At 38.9% G+C, this 24,501-nt stretch overlaps 1 protein-coding gene across 1 annotated transcript; it reads right to left on the bottom strand.

Annotated features, from left to right (window-relative positions):
- Window positions 1–2,770: 2,770 nt before the first annotated feature.
- Window positions 2,771–24,001, bottom strand: klhl4 (kelch-like family member 4). Its single transcript, XM_006781345.2, has 11 exons — window positions 22,874–24,001; window positions 15,532–15,699; window positions 14,142–14,278; window positions 13,550–13,746; window positions 11,318–11,530; window positions 9,929–10,115; window positions 9,562–9,786; window positions 7,540–7,702; window positions 6,368–6,580; window positions 4,563–4,734; window positions 2,771–4,180 (listed from the first exon to the last, which is right to left on the bottom strand). Exons 1-11 carry the CDS (start codon window positions 23,332–23,334, stop codon window positions 4,121–4,123), a joined length of 2,196 nt encoding a protein of 731 aa, XP_006781408.2. The 5' UTR covers window positions 23,335–24,001; the 3' UTR covers window positions 2,771–4,120.
- Window positions 24,002–24,501: the final 500 nt, after the last annotated feature.

Genomic DNA, 24,501 nt, shown 5'->3' with positions numbered 1-24,501 from the left:
AGTTTGTAGCGTACGTGCGTTCTCGAGCGGGTGATTTTTCAAGCTCACCTGGATTGTTATCTGAAAATGAACACACATCTCAGCGGTTACATATTGTCCTGCTGCCCGTGTGATATGTTAAATACATCGTCTCTTGCTGAATTCAGTCGTTTGACAAAAAATTGTTGCAGTGTAAAATCAATTTGCCATCACCTGGGAAGAGAAGGCATAGCATTTTGCCTGACATGGCACTCCATTGCAACATGTCAAAAGTGCCATGTTAACAGGCTTATTTAAGCACGCTTGACGGGACAATCTTATTCTAAGTTGACAGTTTGTTGTGGCACTTGTAGAGGGATCCATCTAGTCTTTAGTCCCCGTGGTGAAGATCTCTCACATGCTGTTTTTTTCATTCTCAGTCTTTTAAGAACACTGTGTTTTGACATATAAGCCGTCAAAATCCTTTCTTTTTTTTCCCAGACATTCTTCATTTAGTATTAGGCTAACTGATCTGTTCTGAAGTTATCAGACTATATTTTGACAGAAAACAATTATCCAGTAAAATAATTTCTCTGGAGAAAAATGTGTTTGGCGAAATCCACAGTTCTCTCTGTGTAAGATGTTATGTTTGTGATGCAGTGGTTTATGACTTACAAGAACTCGAATGTCCCCTAAATCCAAAAAATACTTATTATATAAGAAAGAAACTTTGTAAACATACTCTGTCTCCGCAACCAACAATCAATACAGTAAAATGTTTGCAACTCATGCTGTTTTGTTGCATCTTTCTCCCATCACTTTCCATCTCTGTTTGCTGTCACAAAAAGAATAAAATATGAGGGAAAGCTGCTTCTTCAGTCCTAAAACTATATATATATATATCCCCCAAAAGCTAGGCACAGACCTAAAGGAAAAAAAATAGAACAGTCTGTCAAGCTTTGTCACACAATTATGAGACATTGTTCAAACTTTTGTGAAGCCAAAATCCTTTTAAAACCTGACAAGTCAGAACTCATCTCGTTCAGAAGCTTCAAGCTCCCCTTAAAACTCAGCAAAACGCTCATTCGAAGGTAAGAGAACAAGTTGCCTTAACATCCAATTTCCAAACATTTCATCATCATGTCTCAATAATTATGCAGGGTTATTAGCTCAAGTATTTGTCCTTGGCATCCTTAATGCCGGTTGACATTTATTATGAACAGTAATGGTATTGGAGATTTTGATTTGCCGTTAGCCTCGGTAAGTACATCCTCTGCAGTGCAACAGCACCCTCTCTTGATAATTTATGATAGAATTACATCACCGTACAAGAGCCTACAGTATGCGTGCAGGATACTGGTGGAACAAAACTCAAGCAAGGGATGCATATTCCATATTTTGTCTGTAAACCTCATTGAGAAAACAGTGAATTAAATATTGCATTGCAAATGCTTTTTGGAACATCTGCAAACCGATCCCCCATTACTACCCTGTGCTGTGCTTTCTCATGGTGCATACAATCCACTTGTCTTTTTCTCAGAGCTTTAAGCACATTTTATAAGTCATACATGTTTTATCGGCTCTTTCGCAATGCTTCAGAAGCAGAGGAACCAGGCAACAAAGCATGTATTCGAGTAGAGTCAGCATGGAAATGTGCAGCGTGAAAATGCTAAACATTACATTTCAGCTAAATGAATGCGAATTTAAACATTTCATTGTTTAAATCTGCATTGAAATCTGCACGAATCTCGGCTGAGCTCTGAAACAGTCAAGCTACTCCACCCATTGGGATCTTAATATTTTATAGATTTTTCCAGAGGTGTTCAGCAACATGTTGTGGCACAAACACATTTTCTTGGGCCCTTGAAACTAGAATTAAATTTTGATTTGAGGCAGTGAATCTTAGTTCAGTCACGTAGCCAATTCAGTGTGTATCCATGTGTGTACTGCCGCTGTTAACCTATTACTAGATTGACTTGGCAAAGCAGCTTAGTCTGACGGTGCTGTTAAAGATTAGGCAATACTGAGGTAAACTATGAGATGAGTATACAGAAATTCTGTATATTTGCATCTTGTTACAATCTTCGCAGGACCAAATTGAATAAAGCAATTCTAATCATCATGGCCCCATATTTCCACAGCACTGCATCTCAAATTAATGTACAGATATATGCTGAGGAATTCCACATTTTACTTTGAGAGGTGAGTTTAGATCAAAGCTATTATCCTTTTATTGATTTCCCTTATGAGCTCTGGCAGGAAAAGATGCAGATAAACAAAAATAGAAAGCTAGAGAAGACGATTAATCTTTACATGATGTGAAAAAAAGGAAAATGCAAAAGGGATTTTTTTCTGTTACGTGTCTACTATACTGTGTATTTTAAAATCACCAACAGGTTCCTGAAAATTTAAAAAAAAAAAAGTGCACACGTGGACACGTAAGCCAATATTATGTATGCGAAAGTGATTGAAATCTTACCAAACAAGCTAGAGGATGGTGGGCTGAAGGGACTATTTGAAGGGTAAACAATGGGGAAAAAACAAAGGCAAGCAAAAGCATTTGGTCCTCATTCTGTTGATGGGAGATTGAAAAAACACAGCAATATCAACAAACATGCTTGCTTGATTTAAGAAGAGGGCACTGCAGCGAAAACAAAACTAAGGTTAACGCTGACACACATCAAAGCAGCTTCCGAGCCTGTTTAGTCAAAGAATCGGTTATGTTTACTTGAAGCAGAACAACAAGAGTAATGAAAATGTGCCCGGTGTGGGGCCACAGCTCTAAACATGGATTTGATCATGCAGAGAAGACTGAAGTCAGTTTATTTATTGGTTGTCATGCTGTACAAAATTATGATAAAAACATTAGCATTTGGCCCCAAAACGTGTTCGAATTACAGTTACAAATTATTAAGAAGAAGGTCGTAATGTTTCGTTTTTCTAAACAGATATACCAACTACAAATGTAAAAATTCAAAACATTTGCAATAGTGAAGTGCTGTGGCAATCAGGTTTCCTAGTGCTGCAGGTAACATGTAAAATAAAAGCTGTCATAGATTCACATAGCTGGTTTAGATGCACCTGATTCCACTGCAAGGGTTTGTGATGAAAAAAAAAAAGATCTATGTAATTCAGAAGGTCTTATATCCTTAAAAATACAGACAGGATGGTAATGATCGTCATATATAATATTATGTAAATCAAAGGAAACATTCACTCGGCTAGCATGCCCAGGAAGGAAGCCAAATGAACAGCAATGACTGTAGTGATCTGAGGGCGCTGGTTTAGGCATGATCCTATAAACACAAATGTCATTTCAGAAAGTTCACAAAAATCTGTACAGCAATGTGAAATATCAATATGATATATTTTTCTGTAATTCACAAATTTGTAAACCTTTAGAACGTGTAACTAGTAACAAGACATCTAAAACAAGCAAATGACTTTGGTGTTTTTTAGCTACAGGCTTAAAAAAAGCAAAATAAAAGCAATAAAACGTCTAAATATTTTATTCAGAAAACAAAAATCATTTCATTGCTTTACTTCAACCCTCGGTGTTCACAGTGGTCTCCTATGCTTCAGAAGTGATTCTGACCACCCATGAGGAAAGACACTGGTACGGTTATTTCTATTTGTTACAACAATTTTCATTATAGTGGCTATAAATGGAGATTTAATCCCAAAAATATATTGTGTGAGATGGTACTGGTACGAAATGTTTGCGTAGAAATGTAAACTAACCTGGAGTTTGGCTTATTTGTTCAGACTGTAAGTTTTAAATGTAATCTTGCAGACATTCACGTCACTTTTCATAAAACTAGTATAACAAAGCCGTACAACAAAGGCCTGGCGCTGATTCGCCGCAGCTTGGCCGAGTCTATGAAAATTCTTGATTGGTCGAGAATGTGAAGAATGTGCAGTGCATTCCAGTTTCTGAACAAGTCCTTCCCAGTGGGCAGGCATGTCCACTAATGATAGCAACACTGGTTTATGGGCAAGGCTCTGTCTGTGTTTCCCTCTGAAAATTCTGGAGAGGCGAGTTAAAGTAAGAAAAAATAAAAGCATGACTCTCAAAGGATCCGTCCTTGATCTGTTGTTTTGTTTGTCCACTCTTCTTTGCTGCTCCCTCATTTGTTACCCATGCTGTTTTAAGACAAAACGCTCAAGGCAATTTCACCACCACCACACAGGCGCCTGCCCTGCCAATGTTAAGAGGGACCTCCTACAGAAAGGCAGATAGGTACACATCAGTCTTTCATGTAAGAATGGCTTTTTAAAAAAAATCCTGTTTTACTTCATGCTGATAAGGAGGTCAAAGGGTCAAAATTTAAACAAAAAAAACATGCAAAAAGAAAAGCAACTATAAAATATTGATAGGCTTCAGTCACTTCAGATTTAACTGAAGCGGTGATGTTGGTTGTAACTGTTCTAGCAAAATATCTGCAGTTCTATTAAAGTTTTATTCTTTTTATAACTTTTTAAACTTTTTATTTTTCTCAGCTGGATTTTTTTATACTTTTGGATACTTTTTTAATCTAAAATAGTAGGAATATATTTCATAACTTTGTTTTTGCAGTTTCATTAAATTGAGTTAATGCAATTACCTCAGTCCACTCATTGTTCTGTGCATCGTAGGACTCCACAGTGTTCAAATACGACTGGCCGTCATATCCGCCCACTGCATAAAGCCTGTCACCCAGCAGGCAAACACCAACCGCATCCCGGGGAACACTGAGGGGAGCCACGGTGGTCCAGGTGTCCGTCTTTGGGTCATACCTGTAATTAAAATATTTGGTTGAACAACTGGCGTTGCATTACATTACTCAGTATGGCGAAACAACATTTTCTCTAAAAGTTCATTTACTCAGTCAGTCTAACAGCATCTCATCCCCACTAATTGGAACGGCCTTATGTTCCTCCTCTTTAATCACAGATGTCTGAATGGTCACAGAGAACTAAAGTGAAACATTAAAGCAAAAGACAAAGCTGTCTTTCCAAAAGCAGCTGGCAGATGCTCGGTCCAGGGAGAACTTGACTCATCAGACAGAATTTTCCACAGAAAGATTTTTTTTCATCTGTTTGCCCATATTGGAAGTTAAGAGACATCATTTGATTTACTTTTTATGCTTATGAACAAAATAGTCACTCAAATGTTTAAAAATTCGTCCACTATGGGAAAAAAGTGTGAATTGTGGTTGTTATTATTAAGTATTGTGTGCTGCTCGTTAAAAGTACATCAGTAACAATGTATATCGAAAATGTGAAACAGCCACGATCACATGATAATGCAGCTGAGCAGATACTACATTCTATATTTGAATTTAACAGGTGAATAACTGCCTGTTCTTGTAACGGCTCATCCAACTTATCCCAGTTGGCAAAGTTAAAGAGGCAAGGTACATCCTGAACAGGTCACAGGGCTAACACAGAGAGACAGAGAACTACACACTACCATATACACAAGTACATAATCACCACTTAATCTACCAAATGTGTGTTTGGACTGTAGGAGGAAAACTGAAGACTAAAAACTTCTACTCACAACTTCATCTGCTATTAAGGTGCAAAGAAAAGAACAAAAGTTTAAAGAGGTTGAAGCTCCAGCAACACATGCGGTATGAAGAACAACTTTATTGCCTGACCAGCACATTTCAGCCTGTAGCCTTGCAACATTTTATCTTTTTTAGACTCGCTCTTCATGGACGAATAACATTGTACCGCTTTCAACTTTTGCTCTGCTCTGTGTACCTTGAAAGTTGTGCCAGACATCTCTACTCTGTTTGCACAACCTTTTATCTTTGTGAGACACACTCACCGTGGAAGAACTGCATAATACCAGAATGCTACAGGCTGTTTCAGCTACAGGCTGAAACATGTGGGTCGAACAGTAAAGTTGTTCTTTGTACTAGGGGTGTATCTGGAGTTTCAGCCTCTTGAAAGGACCTACTCAACCAGTAGGTATAAACCTCTAAAGTTATACAGTACTGACCAGTGCATCACCATGACAAGAGGGAATATATATATAAATATCTGAGTAAAATGTGATGTCCTAGAAAAAATGATGTCTGTATTTTATGCCAAAAAACCCCCAAAACATTTACGTGTATTTAAATCACGCCAATGGGTTTACCTCAGGTTTGGACTAAAGAGGATATTGTGGCCACCAGATGGTGCCAGATACTATAACATAAAACCATGTGTTGCAACAGTGGTCTCTACAATATGGTATTGCGTAATGCAGACATGTCTCCAAATGCAGGAACAGGGTGGGGATCAAGAGGAGTTCCTTTTTGTTCCTTTGAGAAATTTTCCTAACTTGACCCCACCCATTACTGAGTTCAGTGAACATCAGTCCAAACACACCATTGTCTTCTGTGTACTCTGGAGATGAGGACGTGCATTTACTGACCTCTCAACACAATCGGAGAGTCTAGAACAGTGGTTGGAAGCAGGGGCATCGTGTCCGCCCACGGCGTACAGGAAGTTGTTGTATGTTGCTACACCCACTCCTCCTCGTCTCTTGGTCATTGGTGCACACATGCTCCACTTGTTGGTGTGTGGATCAAAGCACTCCATCGACCTAAGACAGGAGCTTCCATCTCGACCACCAACTGCAAATAATCTGAAAGATTCGAGTAAATTAAGCAAAATTATGAATGAATATTTGACAAATGAGTAGCTGCTGCGTGCTTCGAAACAGAATTGTTATCTAAACATTATCAGAACAGTGATAGTAAGACAGATTGTAGATGATACGGCGCTGAGCAGAACATTTTTCAAAAATAGTTTTCTTAGATAAGAAAAGATAACATCAGTGGGTTAAATGTAGCTTGTAGCTCAAAGGAGCAGCAGCTTCTTTTCTACTTCAGCACACAAACATATTCAAATTAGACCGAAAGCTGGTCTGTTATTTGCCTAATTTACTTTTAAATTGTGTTGTAAGGCATTTAATACATACAAATACATCAAGTGTTTTGCATTTATGGAGTCTAGATTATACTGTATAAATTACCACACTAATCAGAGCAGCCTTTGCTCCGAGCTGCACTGTTGCACAGCCACCTTGGAGTATATCTGACGCAGACCACAAAGGAAGTACAATGTTGTCGAACTAATAGTGCATTAATACTGCACTCCAGCTTTTCCTGGACCACTGCACTGTGAGTTACACAACCATGCTTGTTTTATTTCATGCTCAAATCCAGCTGCAAGTTTACTGCCTGCAAAAACATTTGTTCCAGCAAATCAATAGCTAAAACTGACTAAGAGGTGCAGGAATAAAGACTAACTGTGCTATCCTTATATGCAAGTTTACTTCAGTCAAGTAGAAAAGTAGAATTTATGGACGGCAGCACCCTAAAAAAAGAGCATACTCCAATTAGGCTTCCTTTTTAAGTGTGAATTGCCTGCAAATGTCTGCCTTCTTAGTACTAATTTGCAGAGGGCAATGGCTTCAGAGGCAGGCAAGCGGAAATACAATAGCACACTTTGCATTAAAGTTTAAGGTTGCACATTTTAATTAAAAGGCTATGATGGGATAGTCAAACAGGTTGGACAAAGATGGGGGTCATAGCAACTTACTTTCCATTAAGTGCTGTGACTCCCATGGTGCTCCGTGGTGTCGACATGCTGGCCACGTAGTTCCACTGTCTGGCCTGTGGGTCCCAGCGCTCCACAGTGTTGAGATAGCTCCAGCCGTCATGGCCTCCTACGGCATACATGGGACCCTCCAGCACAGCAATACCTGCAGAAATAGAAATAAGAAATGAATGCTATCCAAACAATTAATGCTGTAAAGATAAATAAGATGAATTGTCCCATTAGATACTGCATATGGAAAAATCAAACGCTATAAATATTTGCTACTATAAAAAAACGAAATAAAGAGAATATTTAATATTTTATATACGTGTTTCAATCATGTGTGATTTTGTCTGCATAATTATATTAAGTTGTTTCAAATGTTCATGTGTTTACCTCACTGAGGTTAAATGAAACAAACATTTTTGCCAAAATTACATGAAAAAGGTTTTCAAACACGGAAACCTTAAACACATCTAAGAGAATAATCAGTGAAAGAAGTCCAAAGATTTCCAAGTGAATGTTATTCTTAGAGAGTCTGAGCAGAGATATGTTTCTCATTTTAGAACGGAGCAGAGTGAGTCAACCAGCTGGCCAAAGCTATTCAGAAAACAGGAAGACTATAAAACTGTTTTGTTATTCCTCATCCCCCAGTCACATAGGAATGGTTATTTCCACCAGCGTCAATGCAGAGGGTGCTTTAGCACAATGGATTTTCATATGAAAACACTTATTTCCTTTGGTGAGAGTTCAATTATTTAGAGGAAACATGAGGACAAGACCGCATTCAGAGAACCTCGAGTGACATAAACACTGTCAAATGAAAACTGGTCTTGTAGTGAGGCTTCTTTTTATTACTGGCTTGTGGGTTGGGGATAAAAAAACAACACGGTTTTTTCCTTTTCTTTACCCATAAAGCACACAGCAGGAAATGGCTATGCGGGGATGTTGGTAGACACTAAGTTAAAACATATTCAGAATGAAAATATGCACAAGATAAGCAAAGCACCAAGAGATATTTGGTACGTGAAAGATCAAAGGCAGCGCAGGTAATCTGTACAGTGTGATCTCCTGGGCTTGCTGATACCTCCGACCACACTGTGTGAGTGAGCTGAATGCTTTGACAAGATCTCCCTCCTCTGTTACCCAGACCTGTTTCAACTGTGAATCAAAATGCTTCTGATATGAGATTTATTGGGCAGGGAAGGGTAAGGATGAGCAGGGCCAGCACAGCTTGTCAAGCTTTGATAGTGGAATGGAAAAAATATCAAAGGTATATGTCAAAGATTTTTTTTCTTAACAGCCTACCAATTGTGACCTTGCTAAACATGTATCCTGTTTGGTGTTTCAAAAAATCTGCTTGGTTAACTGAGCTGAAACCTGAAACATATAGAACCATATGTGTTATGTCTTTGTAAAAGATTTTTCATCATGAAATAAAAGCAATTAATGATTTTTTTTTTTTTTTTTTGAAAATTGATGGGTTGCAGTTTGTAATGAAATGATCATTCCAGTTAGTTGGCATTAGGCAGCATAATATTCAAGACAAAGTCACAAAGTTGAATTCAACCACAGTCCTGGCAGATAAGATGATCTCAGTGTCAGCCTACAGTAGCAAAGAGTTCAGCTGATACCCTCTATGCTTTCATTTGGGAAATCTCATATGCAATGTGCTATTTAAATTTTTTTTAACTTCCTACAGTTGTTGGGCATTTGCAAGCTACTTTGCAACCCGCCACTACCCTAGGTCCTCCTTTTATACTGTGCCTGATTTAACCAGCATCAGAGCTGTTATCACTGCTTCCTGTTCTGTTCTGTATGGAAGGCTTGCTGCTGCTCTTCCTACCTATAGCTTTCCATTTGAAAAAGAAGTATGGCACATTTTTCCTACATTATTCTTTCCATGTATGTGCATGGAAAGGCAAGTAAGTTTCAGAACACAGACATAGTACCAACGCTACTAAAAATGCATGAATGCCGATGTAAATAACAATATGCTGTTGGCCAGTTATATGCACTCACCAAGCCCATGTCTGTGTGTTGACATTGGGGGCATGGTGGACCACACTTTGCTGATGGGGTTATAGCACTCCACCATGTTGGACGTCTTCAGTCCATCTCTCCCTCCAACCACGTACAACTTATTATCTATCACTGCCACACCAAACTGCAGCCGGCGCCCATTCATGACTCCAACCTGGACCCAAGTGTTTGTTCGCAAGTCATACTTCTCTATGGTGGTAGAGCCTGAAATAAAACAAAATACCGCAATTTAGATAACCTGTGTTGCCATACACTTAGAACAATTGTGTATAAGCTAGCTCTCTCTTTTTATACATCTGGCAAAGCCATCTTCAGAGTCTTTTCAGTAAGTTGCTATATCGGGTACCTTTGGTAGCATCCATTCCTCCGACAGCATAAAGTGCACCAACAGTGGATTTCCTAGGTTTTGTTCTTGGGCTCTGAAACATTGGGCGTCTTTCAGGTAGAAGGTGGTACTTCATGGCTTCCATTAGCAGCTTTTGACATTCCAGATCATCAGAGAACATCTTGTTGTTTTCCAGATCTGCAAGGAGCTATATTTCAAGAAAAATAAAATTAGCTGCATTATAATGTGTGCTGAAAATTTCAAATGTTTATGGTATTTATAGAAATCTCTGTTGTGGAATGGTATTTGTAATATAATGTGTAGATTTTAAATCCCTTTGGAAAAGATGTCAGATATATATAACTGCAAAACAGCATTGAAAATTAAGATTATGAAATGTTTTAATTAAAATGGGGTGAAAGCAAAAACAAAATTATCTAATCTTTGTCTATCATCAAACTATTACTTTAAAGGAAGTCACTATATCAATTATTGCAACTAGATAAAACAGCAAAAACATAACAAACACACTGTATTTTCATGATTTTACTTCTTTTTTGTAAATGCACTGCAGAAGAGCTAAACTTTTCTTTCTATTCTGAGAAATAGTAGCACTCTTACATTTCCGCACAACACAGAAACTGCAGTGAAGTTGCTTTTTATGTGGGTTTTTTCAGACATTTCACTTTCATATATTTTTGCATTTATTCATTGATACCGCTATGCCTGCGAGACTTAAAAAGAACTTTACCAGTTTTGAGAAGAAAAAAAAACAATGATTCATTTCTGTTGTTTATTTGCCTCGCAGCAAATGGCATCTCCCAAGCCATGGATGAAAAACCTTATGTATCATATCTTCCACATATTTTTCATTTTGCAAACAATAATGCTGCAGGTTACTTTCCTGCATACTGATAATAAAAAAAATAACTTGAGCATAATTACTTTTGGAAAGCAATTTGTCAGTGAAAATAAAATCGCGTTTAAAAAAAATAGATATGTTCATGCTTCATATCTGTCAAAAATGCTTATCTGTTTCCTGTTAGGTTATTTAAATCAAGACGACCAAGTTGTAAGTCAGTGCTTACTTGCAGAAATACAGCATAATTTTACATCACATAAACAGCATATTTACAGTCTGTAAATATACAATTTAATTTTAGACTGGTAAAGCTGTATTACACAAACCTTCACCTTAGTTTGTCAGTGTTAGTTATTATTTCTATTCATTTCATTATTCATTTTAAGTTAACAAAGTTATAAAATGAGGAGTTACAACCTGGACAGAGTATCAAAGATCACAAATCACACCTTCTGTAATGAAGCCAAGCTGACTTGTACCATCTGAATCATCAGTCACAAGCTCTAACACAAGCATAAGCGACTTACAGTCCTGATCGGCTGTCTCACCTGTGGAGGAAGTAGGGGTAGGCGGATGTAAGCAAGAAGCACTCCGAGGTCCTGTTGTCGATTCTGGACATCATACCTCACCCACATCATCAAAGCTTGGAAGATCGTCTCTTCATCAGGAACATTGATGTCATCGCTGGAGAGCAGCTTAACAATTTCAGCTGTGGGGAGCAGCAGGAACTCCTGGTTCTGTATGACCTCGAGGAAGTGTTCCTGGAACATTGCGGAGACGCAGAGGAGACAGATAATCATCAGTTATTAGCCGAGGAGTACGCTTGGTGCAGCATTTTGTGTGTGTCTGTGTATGTTTCTACATCTCTGAGGTCCAAGTGGGACAAGGACAGAGAGGTGAAGAAAAATGAACGTGAAGAGATAGAGAGTGCCAGTTTGGAGGTCTTTATCTCCAATAACCGATAACCGCAGTGAATCGCTCTCCATTTCTCAAATTATTTCTTTCCAAAGAACAGATGAAGCCATCATCTGTTTAACTTAGCTCAGTAAATAAAATGATCCACATAACAACAGACTACAAATCAATCTGGTATAGAGCATTCGCTCCGAAAAGCCTCCTCTTAAGCTAATATGGCATTTTTTCTGCTGATCAAACATGATACCAATAAGCCTTTATAAGTCTTTAATGAAAAACAGGCTCTGGAAACCTCCATTACAATCCCACCAATGGTGTGTCCAGTTCCAAGTTTGATGGAAGCTGTTTTCTATAGCCTTTCTAAAGATTAATCTTCCATTTATTGGCCAGAAGCCCAGGCAATATTAAAGCACTGCATGGCTACCTCTTCAAGGGCTTTGTCTCTGGGCAGTTCCATTAGAGATGATATATAAAACATTCCTGCTCATATGTGCATCTATGGTATGTCCAACATTTGGCCATTTTTCTGCACTGTTTATGCTTTAAACAACGCAGTAAAGGATTCATCATTATAATCTTTAACAAATCGAGTGCTCACTGTAGAAAGCATGAAACAAGAAACAAGCATGCTATTGATCATCAACATGCGACACATTGCAGTGTTAGTCCGATCTATCTTTTGAGGGCAGGTTTTAAGAGCTTAGCAAGGAGAGCCTTAATGAAATGAGGGACATCTATTGATCTCTGGTGCTAAAGAGAAGGGAGAAACTCAATCCAGCTCTTTGACATTGCGTTAAACCAATAAATTTGTAACTGCAAATGCTGAAGAGCTTACAACAAAATTGAAAGCTTAGCCAAGTTTGTTTCATAACCATTTAAAAGGATGTGTTTGTAGATACTGGCAGACTCACAGCAGTCAAGTAAACTCCTCAGAAAGCGAGACCAGCGGCACAGGCTATTAACTGATTTGACTGAAAGAGTAATTGAAAAACTAATGCTTAAACTAATGCGAGGCTGGGAAAATTACCTTCTAAAAACCTTTGATTACTATGTAATTTGCACTGGTTTGCAACAAAGACTGCTCTTTATTCTTTCCTGAGATCAGGATTAATTTACAAAACCGAAATTGTCAAGTATTAATTGAAATCCTGTGTGGAAATCAAAGTATTTTACAGCTGGAAAAAATATTGCAATATGAAACTATATAATATTAAACGTGTATATACTGAACATTAAAGTATTCTTTCATGAAGGAAAACGGTGTCGGAAGCTGCCGCGCTGTAATGGGAAAAAACAAGCTTATCAAAACAAAAATCTTCAGCTGAGGGGATAGAGGATAGTCTTCCAGGAAGCCCGAACAGCCCTGCTCATTACTGACGTGACTGAACAGGAAGCTGGGCCTCTTGTGCAGTTTTATGATTAGATTAACCTCCTGGTCTCGGATGGGGACTGTGTAAACAGAGTGAGCAGATGTCCTTTAGGAGATAACGCCTGTCTTGTGCTGTCAGTTCTGCATGACCAGCAAGAAATTATCTGACGAACATGTGGGTGAATCCTAATCCAACAGGAATATTTCTCACAGAAATGTAGAGTAATTGCATATCTTAAACAAATAAATCCTAACAAGCGGTGTCAAGAACTCGGTTGGTTATTACTTCCTGTGAGTGCACAGTAATGAAACTAAATTTTTAAAAATTTGTATTAAAGTTATGTCTTTTATGATTAAAGAATCCCCTGTGTGTGTGTGTGTGTGTGTGTGTGTGCGTGTGCGCGTGCACAATGATGAGTGCAGTCCCATTATTTATTATGATCTGAATAATGCAGCCCACCATAAAAAAGTGGTCTGGCTCTGTTCACAGTCCTACCATGGTGTAGTTATGAGCCACATTAAGCAGGTCCACACAGCCCTGGGCATCTGCAAAGGAACGAATTCCCAGGCAATTGGAGGGATGAAGCTGTTTCATCAGAAAGTTACAGCAAACCTGGATGACTTGTGAAAGCTGGAGGAGACAAGCTGCTGCCAGTAAACTCTCAATGGTCTCCTCTTTCAGCTCAAGGACACCTGCAATGTCACAACATGGAAACTACATGAAAAACAACACATGACCGAAACTGCATGGAAGCAGTTTTGCGATTAACATTTGAATCAAATAAAAGGCATCAACAGCTAAAGTATAGCATTAATAATGAAATCACTTAAAATCTTTTACAAGGATAGCCATTATTATGTGTTTTACCACACAATGTTTAAACTGTAAAAAGTGAATATTTTGATTAAAGCATATTTCCCAAACAGCCATTTGCCCAGTTTAAAAAAAGAAGCAATTTTGTGTTGAAGTCCTGCCCAGTCTGCCAGCTCTATGATGAATTGTCTTATTGATCCATTTTAATCATGCTGCATTTCAGAGGTCTCATAACTACTTACAAGGGCTAGTGAATGTCTTTATAAGCACTCACCCGTGTAGGCAAAATGAACCAGGGATCTGAGGGCTTCTGGATCCACTCCCTCCATCTTTATCTCCTCTTGCTTCGCCTCTCTCACGTCACTCGTGAACATAGCAGCAAAGTAGTCCGACACAGCACTTAAGACCAATCTGCCATAAAGAAAAAAAAATCAATGAATTGGGTTACATGTTGGTGGGAGATCTATGTTCTTGTGGTTTTAAGAGTGCCCCCCAAATGAAGCTTCATAACAAACAGCATGCCTCACATGACTCAATACACCATATTCATAATGTACTGTCAGTGTACTTATTCCATTTTACAGTGATTTATAGCCCCCTTCCACCACTGTATGATTCCACTTTGTCAGCCTGTGATAAATTATTTTATCCCACATACAGTATGTTATGTTAATAGCTACAATGGTCAGACTTGTAATTATGTTAACTAATTTGTCTAGCAAGCTAAAGCAACAAGCTTGTGGATTCATGAAGGAAACGTGAATGAATAAATCAGTCAGCATACATTCACACGTCCTTACGGTTTCTAATATGGATTTTTATGGTTTAAACTTTGCTTTACATGATTGTATCTGAAAGTAGAATTTAAAAATCCAGCTATAGAAATTCAGGCAACTAAGTTACTAAGATACTTCTTTTCTGGCACTGTGGAACGTTCCAGATCCTTAAGTATGTCTGTGAAGGTTCTCAGTCATCCAGGTCATCGTAGTCAAAGGAGCTTGCAAAGAAAAGCGTCTGGACTTCTTTAAGTTACTTGAAGACGTTTCACCTCTCATCCGAGAGGCTTCTTCAGTTCTAAGGTCAAATGGTGGAGAGTCCCAGATATAACCCTAGTGGGAGTGTCCCCCCACAGAGGGACAAAAGGACCCCCTGATGATCCTCTAATCGCCTGAGCCAAGGTGTGGAACTGGGTGTGGGACCCACTTTTTGGGACCCACACCCAGTTCCACTCCTTAACATAATATTCCGTGTGGATAGACATACAAGCAGATCAACACAATGGTTCTCAGCAGTCAAGAGATGCCATGCAGTGGATCACAATATTTGTCCATGTACAGATTTTAATGTAGGAATAAGGCTGGGAAATGGTGTAATTAGATCACACCGGAGTAGATATTAGAATGCAAACCAGTGAACATTGAGTTTGCATACCTTTCTTGTCACCGGAAAATCAGAAGAGACTTTCTTTGAATTTCAAAGCTCATCCAATTATCCCCCATATAGATCAAACTGACCAAATTTATTGCAAACTGTGGTCCAGACCAAAGTCTGACTGCCTGCATTGCTATCTTAATGAAGTGCATCCAGATGAGCTTCTTTTTAACTCTGATCTAAAGCAGTAAGTAATTAATGAAATCAAAGCAGACAGAGGCACAAACACCAACCTGTGAGCCGGTATCTTGTGGTCCCCTGCTATCAAGAGGACATCACACAGTTGCTTGTGCTGGAGGTAGGTCTCCATTTTCCGGAATGTCTGTTCCGCATGGTTTGTGGCTTGGAAAAACTCATCTGAGGAATTGGTATTCATTCTGGAGAAGGTGCTCAGAACCAACCTGTGGAAGAAGAGCAAAGAGAGAGGAAGAAAAAAAGACGTGGCGTAATTTAAAAATATAAAAACAATTAACCCTGACTGTATGACTGCAGCATCTTTACAGTCTGTGTGGTATAATCAACATGTTGCATTTTTAACACAGCATTAAAATAGTTTGCCCCTCCCTATAGGTATGGAATCTAGACATGTTTAAATGTTTGTCTGTTTTTTGTTTGTTTATGATGAACTAACACAATATGCAGGGAGATCCACTGAGGGAACACAATGGTTCTTAGCATTCAAGAGATTTCATGTGATCTATTTATTCAGCCATTCAACTAAGGGCCGGATGCTCCAATATTGACAACATCATGCAATGGATCACAGGGTTTGTCCATGAATAAGCTGTAATGCAGGAATAAGGCTGGGCAATGGTGTAATTAGATCACAGTGGAATAGAAATTAGGATGCAAACCAGTGAACACTGAGTTTGTATACCTTTCCCATCATCAGAAAATTAGAAGAGACTTTTTTTTTGAATTTCAAAAGCTGCCTAGGCAACAACGCAAAAATATTAATCGACTACTTTTAAATGGGAAAAAAAGATTATATTTTGTTTGTTTGAGTTGAGCTAACACAATATGCTGCTGAATAGACGTATCAGCAGATCCACTGTGTTCACTCAGTGGATCTGCTTGTGATCTGTTTAATTCAGCCATTCATCTGGATTTCTTTATTATTTGCTTTTGCTTGTTTATGGGTTTTTGTTTTGTTTTTTTTGCATGATTTTGTCATTTATGAAATCTAATACCAATGTAGGAGCAGCGACTCCATTTCTAGAAGACATGAAACACAAGTTAGCAGCACTGTGACAAATTATTCAAGAAAGTGTATTACTCTCACTCGCTGTTAACTCTTTCTGTCCAAATATGAACTAAAAACAAAACTAAATAGCTGTACACAGCGAGATAAACAGCAAATTACCAACGACACAAAAGAGCTTATTTTGGACACATTGCACTCCTGAATCTTTTTTTCCCTGCAGTGAATCTGCATCTTTCTTGCAACTCTAAGCTGAAATTAAAACTCTTATGGACTAAACTCCATACATAAGTGGATAACTAAGCACTGCAGTCCAATGGGACAAGCCAGCAGCACAATCAATGCAACAGCTTTGCAGCGAGAATGCGCACATGCCTTTTTGTCTGTTCCTGTGTGCCTCTGCATATCTGGGTGTGCATGTGTGTTTTCCAAAAAAACAGCGACTTAACAAGTGAACCAGCCTGTTCCTCACAGCATTGTGGCAAGGCTGAGTCCCCGTCCCCATAGGCTGCTAGATTACATGCTGTTTTATAGGCATCCGAGTAATCCCTCACACTCATGGCAAATATTGCAGCCCAGTCACTTTGGTGTCCTTCACAGGAAAAGTCTACTCAATGACATTTAGAGTTGTTTGTTATGCTACATAAACACCCAAGCCGTCTCTCTGGGGGAATTTACAGTCATCTCATGGCGCTTCTACTGTGTAAAGACTGATAGTGCTCAAGAAAAAAAATGTCACTGCTATTTTAAGCAACACTTTATGTCCCCCGCTCATTACTACTCATATGCTGATATGAGAGCTGCATAAACCGGCGAAGTTACAGATTTGTCAATACAAATGAACCGAAAACCCTGTAAAGCTTGGCAGAGCAATATATTGGCATGCAGTGGGATTGATACTGCAGGAAAGATGGAGGGCGTTTTATTGACATCCTGATTAATACGCTATTATAAAAAATTCCAGCCGAGCGTGTGACTTTCTCCTCTTTCACTATTAAAAGCAAAAACATTTTCCATCCAGGCATTGTTTATACAGCACACTAGTTATACCATATCCTATGGTCTAAGCTTTATTGGGAGACTTTATGCTAAATTCAAATGTAATTTATTGGCCTGTCATGATATTCCCCACTGACTCCGGAGTCTTGGAGAGGAACACCAAACAAGACTGAATAAACAGTTGGGCCATAAAACTGAGATGCATTGCTTTTGTATTGGCTCCAAGGCATGCTGTAAGGATTTTTCATGCCTACCAATCTCTCCGACACTAATTGCTTTGGTATCACATTCTAGGGAGCAGTAAATTTGCTCTGAGGTGTATATTTTGCTTCCAATAGTGGGCTGGATCATCACAGGTATAGCCCATTTTTATAGAGGCACTAAAACCCTAGAACACCCATTTCCAAAGAAGCTGCTGTACAGACAATGCTCTACATTGCACAAGGCACACTACAAAGCAATCCACATAAAGCCGCATTGTCAGCGAGCATCCAGATTTTTTTGTACTGTACAAACTGAAGGATTTTTTTTGCATCTACTTAAAGTCAAAACTATAAGAAGTTAAATAATAAGACAAAGCGCAATAAGAAAAACTAGAACAGAATTGGAGATTCTGCCTTATTTATCATCACACCTTATACTACATCAGTTTTCCTTCACTGAGCGCATATCACCCCAAGTCTTGTCATATGCTCCTTACACCCTCTCAGAGCTATCACACCAAAGTGTGACTAATTGCTTCTGAGACACTGCATATTTAAAAATTCCACTATGCAGGTGAGGCAGAGGCAATGCAATATTTATTGCATTTGTCAGGACTTGTAGCCCAATTGTGTAACTTTTGACCACAAGATACAGATAAATATATGCAAACAATACATGAATAAATAATAATAGAGAGCAGGTCATTTAAAATACCTGAAGGATTGTTAGGCTGTTTATGTAGTTTTGTCATCAGCTTTTAAAACCCTTTAGCTATAAAAGTTATGTGTCAGATATGTTGTTGAAATTCTCGTTCTTATTCCAACTGATGTCAACTCCATCTCTCTATGTGAGTGCCAAATGTGAAATGAATCTTTGAAAATGGATTAGAGCAGCCATTTTCCCCAGAATTCTACTGAGTAGCTTGAGTTGTATGGAAAATCCAACAATTCCTACAAAGCTTTATACAGCTTGTGCCAGCTCTATATATTCAATGAGATCCTTTTCTTTCTGTATTCTGACAGTCAGTATACTGCCACTGGGCTTTATGTTGGAAAGATTTTATACACTGGCTGTAATAACTTGATCCAGGCATCGAGACTGAGATGATATTTTTGCACAAACATAGTTTTTTCTCTGCTTTTTTTCCCCTGTGTCACTGAAGATTGCAGCTTTTTGGTGATGTTTTTTTTCCCCTTCCTGTGCCATTGTTATTGTGGGCATACCCATTACCACCATAGCTTGTGAAATCTGCTCTGACTGTAGTCGAATGGGCCAGGGTGAATGCAGTTAGCAGAAGGGTGTGTGTGTGTGGGGGGGGGGGGGGGTCCACAGCAATAATATTTTGTCTCCCTAAATATTTTCAGTGATCCGAGAGGTCATGAAAGCAATACAAAACAAAACAAAAAGGGTAAAAGATGAGTGTCCTCACAAATGTAGAAACACATGCACATGTGTGTATTAGGAGCTGGGGGCTTCCTGTAAGTGAAAAAAATGTGCAGATCTCAGCAGAGATCTCTTTACTGCTTTGCTGGTGGCAGGTTAACTTGCATAAGGTATGAGGATGTCATATTGTGGATTGTGCATAATTTATATAAATCTGATGTTTGTGGCTAAACAAATTAGTCAGTGATCTTACAGCAATGGAACCTTGTATATACTGGATATTTAAAGGTACTTGTTATATAATGTTTATAGTTGTAACTTTAAAGTTTCTATACTTTAGAAGGGGGCCCCTAAATGTGGTAAATGTGGCATTTTCCTAAATCTTACCAATGCTATGTAATTGTGCATATTGTGATTGATTTATATTTTAGTCTGTCATAATTATAAAAGTGATCGCAGTCTGCACCTCCTTAATCTGTTTCAGTGCAAAGTGCTGTGAGTGAAACTGCTGAACCAAGTCATGGCCCCTTCTATGGTATCCACGGAAAATTCATAAAAATTCATGTCTCATTTGAACAGAAATTACCAAATGTGGGCGGCACATAATGTGTGTCTTCTCAGTATTGCTCAAAGCCTTGTATAAGCACAAAGAAATTTTTTATGATAATTCTGGCTTCATCTTTAGCTTCCATCTAAGATTGCCTTTGGCATACAGAACGCTGATTGGGCAAACAACATTCACAATTTATTATAGGCAATAACACAATCACCTAAACCCTGAGGGTGTAATTTAAAGATCACAACAGAAAGTTTGTGTTTTGCAGTTTACAAATATCTTAAGGATGCATCAACTGGATGTGTCACACATAGACCTAATAAGCCTTGCACCATTATGAAGAACTGGACAAATATCTGAATTACTGCTGCTGACAGAGGGTAAGGTGGTGGTATTTCTTTTCCAAGGTGGTGGAGAGGGAATTGAGATATCATTCATAGTAACAGCACGCTGACTCAAGCCACTGTTAGTGTTTATGTGGGAAAGGTCAGGGTTTCCATTCCATTCAGGTTAACGTCTGCCATATATTTTCTGTCCACTGTAGAAAGAAGCTATCTGGATGAGAGTCACGAAGACAGAGCAAATATACAGTATGTAGATGCAGCATTTGGGGCATTAAGAGGAAGTGTGGGAAACAGCAACCCATTTACTATACTACATTTGATTCAATAGCTTCCACACACAGTATGTAGAAGTAACTTGGACAGTAAATGTTTTGTAACCACAGCATAAATGTGTCACTGACCTTTTGTGTTATTATCTAAATACTCATTGCATGTGTCAGTTTTTTGTCTTTCTATACGCTTTGGTATAACCACATTACATATAATCTTGTAAATATACAGCCACAAGAGGTGCACAGTTTTCATTGAATTTTCCAGATAATTCAGTTTGACAGTAATCTGAGTTGTGAATTCTACTATGAATGAAAGAAAATGGTGGGACGAAGACATTATATGAATGAAAACTAGTCACCGAGTGGCATATATCTCAAAATGACTGACAGGTATTTCCTAGCTGTAGCAAAAGGCCAAACTTTTGTGTTTTTCACTGGCAGCAGAACTCATTTGTGAGATTCAGCCTGAGGGATTGTCACAAATTATGTGTCAAGGATTTATGATGTAAGACATAATAAGGCCACCCAGCTGGTAGAGTAAATGAATGTGCATATCTCAGTGACATCCACACATCTGCTTAGCTGCAGATGAACATGTGAGCCATGATGTGTGACACAGCCACTAGTTTAATTCACCAGGCTACATCGTACATCCATCCCAAAGTCATTTCCAGCAAGTACTCCTTCACCGTTATTGAGTTGGTGTATTTCCATTAAGCACAGCCGTGACTGAAAAGTGGCATTATGCAATGCAACTATTTATTTCTGCAATAACTGCTCACGACTAAATTTTACTTTCCAACTATTTATTGTACTGAATGATCAAAAAATATAGGACTCTTCATCATATAAAGCATTTACTCACAGGGCAAATTTTAACATGGGAAATGATGAAATGTCTGTCAGTACTGAAGAGTCGTGTTCTGTTTAGATTTTTCATAGGTTAGGCTGGCAAAACAAAATGTTAAATAATTCACGATAATGTCTTAAATGAATAAGGCTACAATCAAACACACAAGATCAGAGTATATGCTCCAACAAAAACAGAAGCATTTTAATATTTCAGAATCGTGTGAATGTGACGACTGTGCTGTATTTTACATGACCAGCATGAACTCAAGGTCCCCGAGAGCCAGAGCGTTACACATTTTTACTGTGAGTCACATCTTTTATGCATGCACTTTTCACACATAGGGACTCAAAAAATATGAACATCTGCCAATTATGCCAACACACAGTGCAGGATGTTGAATTGATTCCAAAACTGTACCTTAGCTGAGAATTATTCATGTTCTTCCCCGAGAACCAAACCATCCACTGACTGTGTTATCTATTCAATTCATATTGACACATTTTTGGCTGTAGGTAGAGACTATGTATTGGGAATTAGGTGCTTTTTTTTCTCACTGAGCTCTGTACAAAAACATAGGGGAAGGTTTACTTTCATTGTTCACTTCCTCACCAGGTGTACAGAACAAAAGCGTACAGGAATCAGCAATGCTTAAGGACCAATTCACCTTAGAATGTCACAGCCGAGATAAAAGGAAATTTGGTCTTTTCATCTTTAATATGACGGGCTTTTAGTCTTCTGCCAGACAGTGTGTGCACGCGTGCACACGCACACACACACAAATACACACACAGCAACACACATATAGAACTCCTATAGAACCTTTTTACTTCCTGGAGGAAACTGTAGGATCACATGGAAGTCAGAGGAAAAACACAACATGAAAAGGCAGGGGGAAGGATTTATAGCTGTAAAACTCACTTCAGTATAGGATTTGTAATAACATTCTGCTAGAAAATAAATCAAACATCATATACCAGCCACTAGCTTGAATAGCTTTTAGCTCATAAAGTGGATGTAGTTGTGCTCGGCAGTCTAGATAATTCATGCGATTGCACTGCTTCTTCTTTTTATAGGTCCAGTACTTGTTATGTGATGTAATCACTCCTTCCAGCTATCCTTTTATATTTCTATAGTAGAATGCCATAGTGTGCCTTGTTAAAACAAAAACACTCTTGCAAAGGAATACTGTGCATGTAACCTGGACCACAACACAGTCAGAGGAGCAGGAAAAGCCTCAGCTTTCAGTTCAATGAATAATTAAAAGGATGTTTTATTGGTTCATCCTGCCTAACATGCTGTGGACAATGAGAGTGAGCTGTCCCCAGGTGAGCCATGGTAGAAGCTGAATAGCCTGAGTAAACTGGAAAATGATGGCTGTGCAGTTCATTTAATCTTTGCATAATTACAGGATCTACATGCATAATGGCACAGCTAATATTTAAGTTAAAATGCAGTTTCACAATGTTTAGCCATTTTTAAGTATGACTGTTATATCTTTATTATTTAAAGTTGGGTTGTGCTCTTTTTTTTTTTACTGATAACAACAAACCCTTTTTAAAAATTTAATCAAGGGGATACTGCCTAATGTGTTCAGTTGCTTATTTTATTCAGTAGCTATATTTTCACTGTGAAACCTGAAGAAACCATCTATTTATAAAAGAGCATCCCATAACCAGTCTCTGCTAACTGAGCATATGATCAAAAGTGACCGTTATAGCACTTTACCCAGTCTCCTAATTTCTAACACCTAATAACAGTCATACCTTTCTCTGGCCTCCAGCTCTGCAGGGTCTTCTGTGGAACTCTTTACATCTTCTTGGCCAGTGTTTGTGTCATCTTTCCTTGTTGTACTGGGAGAAGAACTGTTCTTTGAAGAATCTTCCCTGGCCTGGGAACCTTGGATGGTGCTCTGCTGATGATGCCATGATTGATGACCTGCTCTGACATAGACAGGTGTGGGGCCTGGCGTTGGTGCCAAGATGCTGTGTACTGGGCTGTTAGTCTTCCGGAGACCTCCAACACCTCTTTCCCGCGAGTGACTTTTCAGTCGTCCCTGGACAGGCGTTCCTCTGTGGTCCAGGCCATCCTGCTGAATGTAACCTCCTCCACCACCAACCCCACCGCCTCCTCCACCAGCCGAACCTTGGGATGAATGGCTGAACCAGCGCCAGCGAAGCCTGAGGATCTGTTTCACGTCAAATTCCTTCTTCCCTGACACAGACATCCTCCTCTGGGTTTGGAGAATAAGGCAAGGGAACGTTGAGTCCCCAAAAACATGGAGAGCAGAGAAGGGAAGAGCCTTGGTTTCAGTCCTGACTGACTACAGTGTGCCTCTTCTCTTCCGTTATTGTCTCATTACTATCATGACCACCCCCTCCTCCTTCTATTACTCCTCCGTTGTTCTTTTAGTGGAGATGGAAAGCAGTCCTCTGCAGCTATTGTTCTTGTGCCTGAGACTACAACCCTCCCTCCAGTTCCCCCTCTCTGTCTTTCTTTCTCTTTTTTCCTCCTGTGCTGCTGCTGTTTCTGTTTGTTGCTGCTGCTGCTGCTGCTGCTGCTGCTGTGCTGAGTTAATGCACATGCATGATCCACACTCCCTCCCCTTCGCCTCGTCTGTTTCGCTTTCTCTCTCGCTCTTTCTCTCCCTCTCTTTCTCTCCAGCTCTGCGTAGACCCCTTCGATTCTGTTCTGTGTGTCTCAGTGTGACCATGAGTATGTTCTCTGTATGTGTATGTGAGCTGGCTGCTCTTGCTGTGAGGTGGAGGTGGGGTATCGTAGAACCTAGATGATGAGGTCACACCGTAACAAAGTAAATCACTGCTTGTTGAATGAGGAACACAGGAAGCTAGCTAACTACTATATACTAGTTCTACATGCTAGGATAATTTGCAGGGGCTCTTATTACATTAATCTATGTGAATGCACATTCATGTTTGTCTATAAACAGAAAATATGAGATACATTAATCTCAAACAAATAAGCACCACATATCACCTCATGCTGTTAAATGGCAGAGAAATTAATTTCACACTAATACACACATTTGTGCAGTCTGCCATTTTCACATCAAACAGAATCTCATGGGAGAATGTGTCAATGTAGGTGCCCATGCAGAAAAAATATATTCCCCTTCACTGTCTTGAAAGCCCCCTGTAATTACAAGTGAAAAGACTACATACTGATGAGCCTTCAAGGTCATTACAAACCTTCTTCCACAGTCAGGCATTATATTTTACTGTTCCTTCCTAACATATACTTGAACATATTTCAAAGTAAAAGTGACAGAACAACAGTGTATATGTTTGGAGACCACTTATAGATTTTTTATTTCATTTGTTACCCATTGTAAACTAGGAAAATTAGCGGTGAATACTTTATAACACCTTTTTTT

Source organism: Neolamprologus brichardi, chromosome 2 (genome assembly GCF_056152115.1).
Source record: "Neolamprologus brichardi isolate AB-2024 chromosome 2, ASM5615211v1, whole genome shotgun sequence".
NCBI lineage: Eukaryota > Metazoa > Chordata > Actinopteri > Cichliformes > Cichlidae > Neolamprologus > Neolamprologus brichardi.
Note: the sequence above shows the minus strand (reverse complement) of the source record. Positions and strands in the feature narration are given on the sequence as shown.

Coding starts and splice junctions, on each gene's coding strand:
- klhl4 (XM_006781345.2), bottom strand. CDS start 23,334: ATGTCTGTGTCAGGGAAGAAGGAATTTGACGTGAAACAGATCCTCAGG. Junction 6,581..7,539: donor GTCACAGCACTTAATGGAAA/GTAAGTTGCTAT, acceptor CGAATCTTTCAG/ATTATTTGCAGTTGGTGGTC. Junction 4,735..6,367: donor CTCTCCGATTGTGTTGAGAG/GTCAGTAAATGC, acceptor TTTTAATTACAG/GTATGACCCAAAGACGGACA.